This window comes from Amphiprion ocellaris, chromosome 6 (assembly GCF_022539595.1).
Source record: "Amphiprion ocellaris isolate individual 3 ecotype Okinawa chromosome 6, ASM2253959v1, whole genome shotgun sequence".
Classification (NCBI taxonomy): domain Eukaryota; kingdom Metazoa; phylum Chordata; class Actinopteri; family Pomacentridae; genus Amphiprion; species Amphiprion ocellaris.
In genome coordinates, this window is record NC_072771.1 from 27,937,877 (window position 1) to 27,951,437 (window position 13,561).

Sequence of the window (13,561 nt, forward strand, 5' to 3'; positions counted from 1 at the left end):
TTCTATTTACAGTAAAATGTCATAACAATTATTGACATACACCAATAAGGCATAACATTATGACCATTGACAGGTGAAGTGAATGACACTGATGCCAAGGCTCATTGATGGATGTGGGGAGCGAAGGCTGGCCCACGTGGTCCGATCCAACAGATGAGCTACTGTTGCTCATAATGCTGAAGAAGTGCATGCTGGCTCTGAGAGAAAGGTGTCAGAATATACAGTGCATCACAGTTTGTTCCATATGGGGCTGTATAACTGCAGACCAGTCAGGGTGCCCATGCTGACCCATGTGCACTGCTGAAAGCACCAACAATGGGCGTGTGAGCATTAGAACTAGACCACAGAACAATGAAAGAAGGTGGCCTGGTCTGATGAATCACATTTTCTTTTACATTAAATTCATGGCCGAGTGTGTGTCTTACCTGTAGAACATATGGCACCAGGATGCACTATTGGAAGAAGGCAAGCCGGCAGAGGCAGTGTGATGCTTTGGGCAATGTTGTTGACTTTGGGTCCATGTGGATACCACATACCTAAGTGTTGTTGCAGAACATGCACGCCCTTTCATGGAAACAGTATTCCCTGATGGCTGTGGCCTCTTTCAGCAGGATAATGCACCGTGCCACATAACAAAACTGCTTCAGGAATGGTTGGAGGAGCAACAATGAGTTTGAGGTGTCAGCCTGGCTTCCAAATTTCCCAGATCTCAGTCCAATCAAGCATCTGAGTGGGATGTGCTGGACAAATAAGTCCGATCCATGGAGGCCCCACCTTGCAACTTATGGGACTTAAAGGATCTGCTGCTACCATCTTGATGTCAGATACCACAGCACACCTTCAGGGGTCTAGTAGAGTTCATGTCTCAATGGTCAGGGCTGTTGTGGGAGGACCAACACAATATTAGGCAGGCGGTCACAATGTTACATCTGATCGATGTGTGTTCCTATAAGAAGCAATGTAAAATTTAGATTTTAGTGCTGCATTTAAAAACTTATGTAAAAGTGGAACTATAGCAGATGTGCGTACATATTTTCTATCATTGATTCAAAGCTCCATAATGATACTGTTTGCTCTTTTTAAGTGCTGATTAGTCTATGGAGCAACATTTTATGAGGGAGTCCTCCACAATGTTTTCATTACGTTTTGCCAGCATGCAACAACACACAAATGTACACAACAATCATATGAGTTATGTGACACACATATCTGGTGATTATGCAGACAGCAGTGTAACTGTCAGACAAACCCATACATCTTAATTATTGCTTTTAAATTGTAGCCTACATGTACATGACAATTTGCCAATATTTTTACATATCATACACTGTTGGTAATCAATCTTGGAAAAAAAATACTGAAGATAATGATTTGCTGTGGAATGCAGACATATTGCTGAATGTAATGGTTGGAAGTAGTTTATTTTAGTGTTAATTTGTCGTGTTGCTATGCCGAGCTGATTTTTAAGTTTATGAAGTTGCAGGAATGTTTTTTTTTTAAACTTTAGTCTACATTTCCTCCAAAATCTTTAAATTAGCAAGGGTTTCACATGAATAACAAAGTAGCAGTAGGTAATGTACATGTGATTCCTTTACATTTTCAATTTAATTTTAAATTAATTAAATGAAAATTAAATAAAAATAAATCTACACTCAGTAATTCATAAACCCTAACCTAAAGAATCTCTGACATGGAAAAAAAAAGAGCTCTTAGGAAGAACCTAAACCTTTATGTTCGGCAAGCACCAGGCGCTACTCGTCACCTGCTAATACCATCATTGAAGAACAGTGGTGGCTGCATCATGGGCTAGGAGTGCTTCTCAGTGGCAGGAACAGCGGCACTGGTCACCGCTGAAGGAAGAATAAATTCATCTAAATACCAAAAGGTTCTTGGAAAAAAAAACTACTAAAGAGTGCTTGCAACCTGAGACTGGTGAGACAGTCCACCTATCAGCATGATAGTGAACCACAGTATACATCCAAGACAATGTTGGTGTGGCTTCAGGCCAAATCTCTTAACTGTCCTTGAATGGCCCAGCAACAGCCCAAAATTAAATCCCATAGAACATCTGTGGAAACAGTTCGTAGAGACTTCCCATCCAATTTGACAAAGCTTTAAAGGATCTGCTGGAGAAATGGGATAAACTGTCCAAATCCAGGTGTGCAAAGCTTGTAGACTTACTCAAGAAGACCAGAAGCTATAACTGCTGCCAAAGGGATTTCTACAAAGGACTGAATTTTTGATCAGACTGCTTTCATAAATGAAAATTTTCATTTTTTGATTTGGAATGAATTTGCAGACATTTCAAAAATATATTCTTTTTCACTTGGGGTTATGAGTACAGATTCATGGTCAAAATTTTAAATGTTATTCATTTCATACTGAATTTAGAAAGGATATGAACCAACAAATTTTCAAGCAATTTTCCACTGCTTGACTGTGAAACTGTGTGTTTGCATGACCGAGATGCTTGATTTCATTATGTGTCCACAGCCCTACTTCCTGCCAAGACATTTTTGATGATGGATCCCTAGGGAAGACCGTATCGTAGTTTTGCAAAAGTAAAACACTGCCGTAAGGCAATAACATTTTGTTAAACGTGTATTACCCAAACAGTTTTGGATAGAAGACATTGAGTCTCTAAAAACAATGTTGTACGGTGTTTTCATTTAAGCATTATATTCTCAAATGATTAATTTTATGAAAAATAAAATGGCAGTCCAATAGGAGATAGAGAGAGAAATACATAACCGAGGATGTGGGCATATACAGTAGACAATACATTTATTATACTCTTAAATCTGCAAAAAAAAAAAAAGCTTTTTCCCATCTTTAATTCATTTAAGGATATCAATTGTTTTTGTTTTATTTTTTAAAATTTAGAATGTTGATGTTCTGCATCCTAATAGAACATTTTCTTGGTCTAAGATTGGAACCTGAAAGCAGTAGCACCCACATTTACACCCACCAGCCACAACATTAAAACCACTTGATAACATTGATCATCTCATTATGTAATGTTCTGCTGGGAAACCTTGGGCATTCACATTTATGTGGATGCTACTTTGATATGTACCTCCCACCTAAACACTTCTGCAGATAAAACACACCCCTCATAGCAACAGCACACCCCAAGGACAGTGGCCTCACTAAGCAAGAGATGTCATCCTACTACAGTGCAAAAACTGCTCAACAGTAGTTTGTAGAACACTACAACGAGCCCGAGGCCTTGACCTGGCCATCCAGCCCACCCGTGCTCTGATCCCAATCTGACTGGGCATCTGCAGGAAGCACCTGAACAAGCCTGATCCATGGAGACCCCACCCCGCAAGTCACAGGACCTAAAGAATCTGCTGCCAGTGTACCAGTGCCAGACATCACAGGACACCTCGAGAGGTCATGTGTCGTTGGCCCGACAAATCAGAGCTGTTTTGGTGGCCCGTGGAGGACCTACATAGTATTAGCAGGTGGTTTTAATGTTGTGGCAGATTGATATGCAGGAAGAGTTGTTTTTTTTATTATATATATACAACTGCTACTTGTGTACATGTATTCATTACTGAGTCACGGCAAACATTCATCAACATACACACCATTCACAGCCTCCAGGACACCACTGATAGAGGAATTACAGTGAGGGATCAGTCTTAAGACAACACTCAGGATATTTTTGTGGGTCTGAGCAACCACTGCTCATCTAGTGCAAGATTTTACTCCTACAAATTGATAATTTTCAAAAATACATGAACTATCTTGTGCGAGGATGCAGTCATCTGAGTGCTGTTCAAGGTAACGTTTTGTCTCTTTTCTCAGCAGCAGTCCAAATATTTTCCATGTTTAAGCATTAACTCCGAGGTCTTACTTCACTGGAGAATTCACTTTGAAAATACAAATAGAGGTTTTTTCACTGATAACTTAATGAAGCTAAATTCTGTTCAATTTAGCAGAAAGTTGAACCCTCTTTTTTTTCATGGTTTTCATGAATTAATTATGCATACTTCTAAATAGGTACAATTTCAGCAAATTGTGTTTTTGCCAGAGTGAATTTAAATTTGTGATTGCACAAAAAGTTAGCTTAACAAGAGTTACAAATACATCACAGAGAATGTCAGGAATTCAAGGCATGTGTGGGCATTCGTGTTTGTTGACTATGTGATTAAAAGTTACAAACTTATCCAGTGAAATCAACGTTTTTAAAAGATCCTGTGCTAAATGAGTTGTAGAATGAAAACGTGACCGTAAGGGCACCAACTTGTCACTTGTTTAAAAACAGTTGTTTTTTAGTTCAACTAAAACCTTATTTTGCCTAAAGTGAACAAGAAATGGCAGGCTCTCTACAGCTTACCTTCTCTCAATGTTATGGAGTCAAAAATTCCTTCAATATCACCAATATCCAGACTATATTCTGTAAATGTTATTTTAATGCAAACACAAAAACTGCATATTGCATCATTGTTGTCTTTTTTTCATCTTCCCAAATATATTTTTGTTTGCAGTACCTTTGTTTTTCTTTATCTGTGTATTTTCTAGCTCACTTACAAAACAAAAGATGTTCCCCTTCAATGTAAGCGGTTATATAAACTTTTAATAATAAATCAATAGCATGAAAAAAGGGAGACTTGAGAGCAGCTTTCACAGCATCAGTAACACAGCATCAGTCAGTTTAATCTCTCGTTCCTTGAATGCGTACAAAACAGTGAGTCCTGTGGTTGCATGAGGCTCCCAGCGCTCCTAATCCCTAATCCAAGGTCTGGGGCAGATTAAGAGGAACCCAGGGGACTCCGGCCCTCCAGGGAGGCAGCGATGGATAAATGGATGATCCTGAGGAGTGGACAGAATAGATGGACAAGAGGATGGGAGGTCAGTTGCCGGAAAAGGAAATGCAGTAGTTCATAATGAGAAATAGAAGCCATTAGGATTCAGGGGAAAGTATAAACGTTGAAAGTCTGAATGTTAATACACGACATGATACAGGATTCTGTCAAAACAATACCACAGCAAGGTTAAATCCTTGAGCTTATCAGTGTAGATGCCCCAGATAAACTCATATCACAAGTAATAATCAACTAGGGCTCACACGTTTGGCTGAGGAGGGGTTATACAGCAGGTCAATGGCAGCCTCAAGTGCCCATGACAGAGCTAAGGTTGGCACATTACACCTCTCTTCATCCATCTGTCTCTCCTTTTAGACTCCACTCTGCATCCCTCCACCCCTCCCTCATATTTCATCTCTGTCTTTCACCAAGGTAATTCCAGACAGTAGATGAGCACCCTGGCTGGCAACTGCTGGTGCTCATAGTTGCTGTCTTTCGCTCTCTCTTTTTTCCCCTTCTCTCTTGGGTCTCCTCCCTCCTCCTCCTCCTTTTCATCTGCCCCCCCTCCATCGCTCTCTCTCTCTCTCTCTCTCTCTCTCTCCCCCTCTCTCTTCCCCTCTCTCACCCACACGGACGCAGTATACCTCTTCTTCACCAGCCACCGTGAGAGCTGGGGCTGACGCGAGTACCCGCATACGGAGTGCGGACCGCGGAGTGTCGTTGCGCACACCCTCGGTTCATTTTTTTCCCTCAAAATATCTCTTTATTTTTCTCCCCTCTCTTCCTGACGCAGAAAAGAAACAGTAGCTCGTTCATTATAGAGCATCTCAATCTCTGTTTCATCTCTACAGGAAGCTACAGACAATTTCGGAATATGGTACCTCTCCAATGATAATGCCATGTGACAAGGCTTTCTATCATTTGGCATTTCTTTCCCCTCAAACAAAAGTCGCTTCTGGGTTCGTCTGTGTGCTCTGTCTTTGGTGGCATTCAAAGAGTGGCTGAGTGAAGGAAACATTTTTTTAAAAACCCCTGGGAGAAATGGAAGTTTTGGCCGTTGGCTTGGTCCGCTGAGGCTGCTGCTGCTGCTGCTGCTGCTGGTGGTTTGGTGATTGGTGCAGGGGGGAAACTGCGTCGCCAGGTCTGAAAGGCTGGGGATCTCGGGTCATTATAGCGGGACCTGCTTTTCAAGATAACAAGGTTTTCCCCGTTTTTACATGATCGAATGGTTACAGATTTATCCCTGTAAATGAGTGGCCACATCCCCCAGCCCCTCAGCTCGCATTAACGCGTCGGCGTTTGGATGCGGTTTGTTTCCTCTGCGGCTCAGCGTCTCTCTTTCTACTCGCCCAGAATATGATTTAATGTTGGAAGGAATTTCAACAGGGTTCCAGTCTATGACTACCCAGGAATCTCTTGCTCTTTTCATCCACAGGCAAAAGCGTTACGCTCCAAAGAAAACACATCAAGGCAGAGATTACCGGGAATTTCCTTGACAACCCTACAGATGGACTAAAAAAAAGGGAAGCTCCGGTTCTCGGGATTTTAACTCTGTTGGCTCTCACTCAGAGAGCTTGTAGTTTTCGCTGTTTTTTTTTTCTTTTCGGGGGGAAATATCTGTGGACATAATGAAAGTTATCGCGGCTATGTTGCTCGTTGCCGTGCTCTGGAGCCAGGAGTGGAAGTCGGTGCTCTCGGATTCGATCATCCATATCGGTAAGTTACTGTGCTTTTTCCCTTCACTAAATTGCATCCACAACGAGGCTCTGTGTGCGTCTCAGGAAACAGACGAGGTTTCAGCCTTGATATGCGCGGCGCTGCTTAAATCACAGCACTGCTGGCGATTTCTTTGACGCACTGTTTCATTAAGTGAGCTTTTCTATGAATGTAGTCTGTTGCATTCACGATGTAGATACTGTAGCACATTTTGATTTGATTAGATTTTTTTTTTTTGCAAATTTACTTCTTTACAGGCTGTTATAGAAAATGAATTGGGCATCTGTAATGCGTCATGTCAAGTTTGCATTTGAGTTGGAGCATTTTGGAGCATCAGTTACATATGTAAAACTCAAATCCTATTCAGTAGTTTGTTCTTGGTGGTTGGTAATATCAATAATGGCTATGCATTGATCAGTAATGCCAAGCAAAGGGACTGCACTTGCAGCAATTTCCTTGAATTCCACATATAAGGATGCCTATCTGGGCTCATGATGCACAAAAAACAGGTGGTTTAGGATGGCGTGATGTTGCCCTGCATGGGAAAAGGATTATCCTGGATGGCATCAGATTTTATAGATTTTTTTTACAGAAGCACAATAGCATTACCACCTTCCCTCGTGAGCTGCTGCAGTGCCAGTCGGAAAAAAAATGTTATATGTCCTAACGTCTTTTGTGCCTTCCACCACCACCGGCATAGCGTGGCACTGTTGTGTTGAGTGTGATTTCGATATCAAGGAGCGGACTCTTTCAGTGGATGAAGCGGCACCTCGGGCTCCGGCTATAGGTTGGGAAGAGAGTGGGAGTGTAGGGAGGGGGTTGAGATGGGGGAGAGAGAGGGAGAGAGATGACAGTGGAGAGCGTGCCTTGCAGGATGAGATGAGGACGCGAGGTGGTGGTGGGCACACATAATCGTTGCACAACTCTGTGGCCTGGAATGGGCGATAGACCATAGAGAGAGGGGGGAGAGCAGTGTGTGGGCGCGTGAATGAGGGTGACGAGTAAATGCGCGCACACACACACACGCGCACACACACTAGCAGATAGATAAGCACCTGTGTGTGTTGAACTGTTTTTAGACCGCGTTGCATGGTCAAGATCACATCCAGATTTTAACACACACTCATGCGCTGCCCGCCCAAAAAAATCCACATTATGAACCAAAGCTGCTGCTGCCAGAGAGGGACAACTGGCCAGTTTGATCCATTTCTGGCCCACTGATTCACACAAGTAACCTCAGGCCAGTTTAGTGGCTACCTGACCTCAGTTTGCCAAGAGCTGGATCTGTTAGAAGGCTTCTGTGGGCTGCAGACCAAGCTCCTGCCTCAAATCAGACTCACAACAACATGGCCAAATGAATAAGATGGAGTCAAGTTGACAGTGAATGCATATTGTCTAATTTGTAAACGGTGGGAAATGAAATATTGGATTGGTGTGCCAATCAATCTGAGATGAAATCTCTTGTTGGGGAAATTAAACATTACTGATGGTGCAGAGTTATGAAATGACAGTTTAATCCTCTTCAAGGATTTTTGAATAAGATTATAAAGACATATACCACAGTATAACAGGATGCTGATGGGGTATTCTTGATGTTATAAGTGCCCAGAGAAGCTCCATCCTACGTCCAGAATTGCAGGCTGTGTTTGTGGCCCTGCAGGGGTTGTGGTGGTAATCCACTGGTTAGACAGATCATCCTGTGACTGGATGGTTTGATATCAGTGGCAGGCTTGTGCTCTGCAAGTATCTCCGAAGAAGACTGTGAAACTTTACCTGGTCACTGACTGTAAGTTTCTTGAGATAAGAGCGTTAGCAGTTTGACTTTTGTATAAGTGGGCTTTTGTATTGTTGCCAAGACTAAGATAGGGATCTATGTAGGCTAGTTGTCAGCGACTGAAAGTGGATAACTGAACTGAACTGAAAAGAATTGTTCATTATGTATAGGCTAACTGGGTCGATATTGTAATTTTCGTTGTACTTGTGATTGTGTGTTGTTTGTCAAATAGACTCTTAGAAGTTGACCAATAACATGTAAGCTTAATTGAGTTTTTTGGACTGGAATATAAAAACCTGTTCTTGAAATACCAGGTAAATACATTGAGTATTAAGCTGTGCAAACATAGGATTTACAGAAATTGAAGCCCTCAAATCACCTCCAGTTTGCAACATAATCCATACAAATCCCATATATGTCTAAGGAGCACATTTAGTGACACAAATAATGAGAAAACACAGCTATTCCTCAGTGATTCTGTAGTGGAAACCAGGGCAGTGAGTGGTTTTCAATTAGTAGAATAGACAGTGGAGTCAGTGAGTAGTTCATTGGTTTGCTGAAATTATTCCTGCTTAGTTACAACTTAATTTAAGCAGAGTGTTGTGGGGGTTGCTTTTTCCCTGCACATACAAGCGTATGTGCATGCATGTGTCTGTATTTTAGGACAAAGGATCAGTGTGGGTGGCTGGTTGGCTGCTGTGATTTCGGACATTGTGTCTTTTCTCTCCTTTCTCTATCCCCACCACCTTATTTCTAATCAATAGTTCATTTCCCTGCTTGCCGCAAGTACTTTGAATCACAACAAAAGGTTATCACCCCCAAAACAATACTTCTCTCTTCTCTCTCTCACACACTCTGTCCCTCAGCTGTCCCTTTCCTTATCCTCACTTCTTCAGCAGACCTTGGAAACAGCAGATAAAGTAGGGTATGGATGCAGTCAACACAAGTACAGGGAGGCTTTTTTCCTGTTATTGTTTCCTCTCAAAAGGTGCTATTGTTTCAAGAAAGGAGAAGCCACACTTACAAGTTTCTATAAGTCAAAATTTAGCATTGTGCAAGAGGAGATAATTTTTTTCCCCTCCTCATCTCCTCTACAACTCATAAAATGCTGACTCTCTCACTCTCTCTCTCTCTCTCTCACACTCAGTGTGTGTGTGTGTATGTGTATGTGTGTGTGTGCGCATCATATTGACTTAGGACTGCATGAGAAAGAAAAAGTACCATACCCAGCAGGCACATCACATTGACAAGTCAGAAGTAATCCCTCTTTAATCTCTTTGTTGCTGTTAAAGATGGAATGAGGGGAGGAGAGGGAGGGATAGACAAAGAGAGATGTATATCAAAGGGAGAAAAGATGGGAGACAAAAAAAGTGAAAGGCGTTGTTGAAGGTAGACTTTGTGTCGCCATAGCGTTTTAGCCGTCCACACCGCAAACCTGTCATCCAATAACTGAGTTGCCATTCTTTTGGTGATATTAACAGCTCTGACCGGCAGACGTTTTCATCTTGCTCTGTCCAGACATTAAATGTGATTGAGCTGCTGGGGAGCTGGCGCTGCTGCCTCGTCCATCTCTCCCTTTCTTTCTCTTTTTCTCTCTCTCACTTTGTCTCTCTAATGATCAGCATGCAGAAGGAAGGGGGGGACCGTTTGCCTCTTGGCCCTCACTGCGTCGTGTTCTGCATGCCAATGGATCCGTGCTCTGTGAGGGCTGTTCGCATGGACTCTGTGTGTGTGTGTGTGTGTGTGTGTGTGTGTGTGTGTGTGTGTGTGTGTGTGTTAAAAAGAAAGTGACATAGACACACATAAAGCTCGGACGTATGGATTGTTGTGTGTCTTCTTGATTATATACACATAAAAAGTGCCTGAGATTTATTCAGCCAAGTCCTCACTTTGCAGTCTGACTGGTTTTTAGCCACACAGTGTGGCAGAGTACAACCACTGGCTCATCATGCATCACAGAGGAGGTAAAGATGCTGGCTGTATTTACTGCATTTGTGTACTTTTCTCTGTCTGTCACACACATATATGCAGCATATATGCCATATGATAATAATGCCATAATAAACTAGATTTTCCAAGTCTGTACTGTTGAATTTTCTTGTTTGGTTTAAGATTTAAGATTAATATCATACATCATACAATCCATAATTATTTGACGAGAGCATGTATATATTTGAGAATTTTGGATTTCCCAGCATTTCTTTTTCAAACAGTGAAATATTTATGTGCTTTTAAAGTAACTAACCTCTAGAATTTAAGTAATTTTTAGACAGTGCATGATTAAACAATTACACCAAACAGATGCTAACATTATTTGAGTAAAACCAAAGTCATGAATTGAAACATAGACTACTTTGTAAGGGCTTCAAACGGACCGAGAAAAAGCCTCGCTAAAAAGATGAGGTTGGTTACAAGTGCCTTAAACATTTCCACAGTATTGTGCCTATGTTTTAGGCACTAAGGTAAAATGAGGATGCAAAACCACCTTCCAAAGCAGCTTCAGTTCTTGTAGGTGCTCATTTTTCAAGGTGCTTGGCTGGTAGGTTGTTCCAGACATGTTGGAGAGCTTGCAACAATTGTGCTGTTTATTTAGCCTGTCTCAATTGCTCCTGTAGTGCCAGAGTGACTCAATGAAGTTGAGATCAGAATTCTCTTGCAAGACACTCAAGATATTTTTTTTTATGACTCTGGCAGTCGTTATGCTGCTGCAGAATAAATTTGTGAACAATCAGATTCCTCCCTGATGCACCATTTGAAGGGTGCGACTCGAAACACTTAACCTGCCTAATTTGACTACTTAAAACCAGCAAGTGTGGTCCTAAAATTGGGCCAATGAATGTGACATGAGACTCATTACTGAGGTCCACTGAGATCCATTTGCTACAACCTCATTTGTCTATTACTGTTGTTTAGCCCTTAGTTCTATGGAACACATGTCAGCTAATTTTGAATGATGCAGATTTTAGGCAGGGAAGCAAATATCCACAATTGTGATAGATTGTTGGGATACACACTAAATAACATTGGAATGAATTCACAGGGACCACATAGCTGTTGAAAGACAACTCGAATGGTTTATTCCAGATAATTAAAACTGTAAGTAGATTTTCGGAAACCATAATTTCCTCAAATTTCTGATTGTCTTTCAAAGCACAAACTGTACATGATGATATGCAATGGAAATATGTTTAATGACTGTCGTGTTTATTGACAGATTTCGAATAGACTTTCAGTTTATTGTGCAATTCTCTATGTCCTGTTGTGGAAAAGGTCAGGTATGATAGATTTGTGTTATTAAGGTGAAAGGGATTTATTGTTAAGGTTATGAGGAAAGAAGTGAGGGATTGACGCAGAGATTATACAGTGTGCGCAATGGGGGGGCTCAATCCCCTAACAGTGGTGAGAGGAAGAGATATTTTTGGTGAAGGACTGTGGGATGGGGGCATATGGTATATTTGTTCCTTTGATGCTATTCTGGTTGTTCCTTGGAGGAGGATTTCTAAACACCTCAGCGTGCATGAATGGTTGATCCTGTCTGGTTTTGTCTACAAGATTCACAGCTGTCAACACTGCTTCCTCTTTGGAGCTATCATTTCTGTTTGTGTGTGGTTGCACACATGTATTTTAATCTGTAGTTACACGCCAGTTTAGTAGGGTGGGGATAGGCAGTGTGTGTTAAATGCTTCATATCTCTTGAGTTATATATCCGAGTGTTGACAGATGTGCTGGCCCATGCTATCTTTGACTGGGAGGATTTAGCACCTCATCTTTCTGTGTGCCTGACCACTAGTGTTTTATGTGTATGTGATTATGATTCGCAGAGGTGCAAACCATGTGTCTGCTTTCTGTATGTTTGTGCGATTTTTGAGACTGTTACGCATCCTCTTGTGAGGGAAAGAAAGAGACAGCTCTGACGTCTGTACCTGGTCACTGAGGCAGAACTCTTAACCAGGCCACACAGACACAGGAAAAAGAGAGAATATGTGCGTGTGTGTTTCTGAGGTTGAGATGGACTGACAGATAGCTGTGAGAAGAAGTGTGATTGCTTGTCTGAGGTTGACCACAGATGTAGGCGAAGAGAGATAGGCCAGCCCTGCTGAAGGTGCTTCATCTCACCACATCAGTCAGTGATGCAGGTAGAACAGACCAGATGGCCTGGGAAGGACTTGTACAACACAGGCTCTTGTTCCCGGATGATTGTGTTGTATGTTGTGTGTTTATCTGGTCGACACGTATAATGTCATCTGAGGACAAGAATCTTTGTTGTTCGCCAGAACAATTGTCAGCTAATGTTTTTTGAGATAGACTTAAACCACTTGTGTACATACATGTAGGTTAACTACACACAATATATGTATTAAAATATTGGCTCTGTACTCTGTATTTTATTCAAAGTGTTAATATTTTCACATTTTCTGCTCAATGTTTTATTTAAGGACAGAAAAGCTATCTGGTTACAGAGACTGCATGGTACCCGGAAGTTAATTGGATTGAATTGTATGAATTTTTCTAATTTATAAAAAAGTATAATAGAAAATTCTCTGACTCCAGGTTCTTAAAATTTAACATTTTTTAGTTTCTTTCCTCCTCTATGACAGTAAACTGAATATCTTTGGGTTGTGGAAAAAACAAGAAATTTTAGGACATCATCATGGGCTTTGGGGAACAATGATCAATATTTTTCACCATTTTCTGACATTTTATAGATCAATCAACTAATCAGTTATTTGAGAAAACAATCAACAGATTAACTGACAACGATGATATTCGTAAGACAAAATTCTGTCATGCAGTAGACATGACATAAGCTGACAGATGCAATTCTATCCAGAGTTTTCTGGACAATGTGACTGAGTAAAACTTACAATAGTTCCTTTCATTCTGCAGAATTTGAGAAATTCATATGTTTAAGTACTTTGCAATAATGGCACATAACACGTTTACCATTAATGTTTTGGTTGCAAGCTATATGAGAAATACATGCATTCTTATTACTTCAAAACCAGAACAGCAACTATTCATACTTGCAGCTCTCTAACCAAACTTATATTAACACACTAAAGAATTGATCACACTATTTAGCAATAGTTTTAATATAAACAGAATAAACAGAGAAATGCAGAAGAGTAATAGAGTTTGTATGTAGGGAGTCCTCTTTGGAAAGAATGTTTAATGTGCAGTAAGTCTACGAAATCATTTCAATGATGAGAAAACTTAGAAAAGTCTTTTCAAGGACTAGTGTGACTTTTCTCTCTCT

General features: G+C 41.0%; 1 protein-coding gene across 5 annotated transcripts in view; it reads left to right on the forward strand.

Moving 5' to 3' along the window:
- Positions 1-5,369: 5,369 nt before the first annotated feature.
- The window catches only part of grid2 (glutamate receptor, ionotropic, delta 2), a 529,256-nt gene continuing 521,064 nt past the window's right edge, over positions 5,370-13,561 (forward strand). For 2 of the 5 annotated variants that reach the window (XM_035950733.2, XM_055011389.1), the window contains exon 1: positions 5,373-6,530. In XM_035950733.2, the coding sequence (XP_035806626.2) occupies positions 6,443-6,530 (88 nt within the window). In that variant the 5' untranslated portion in view covers positions 5,373-6,442. Of the gene's footprint in view, positions 6,531-13,561 lie in introns of all 5 variants that reach the window. The other 3 variants (XM_035950732.2, XR_004847816.2, XM_023275755.3) reach the window with 3 other exon arrangements.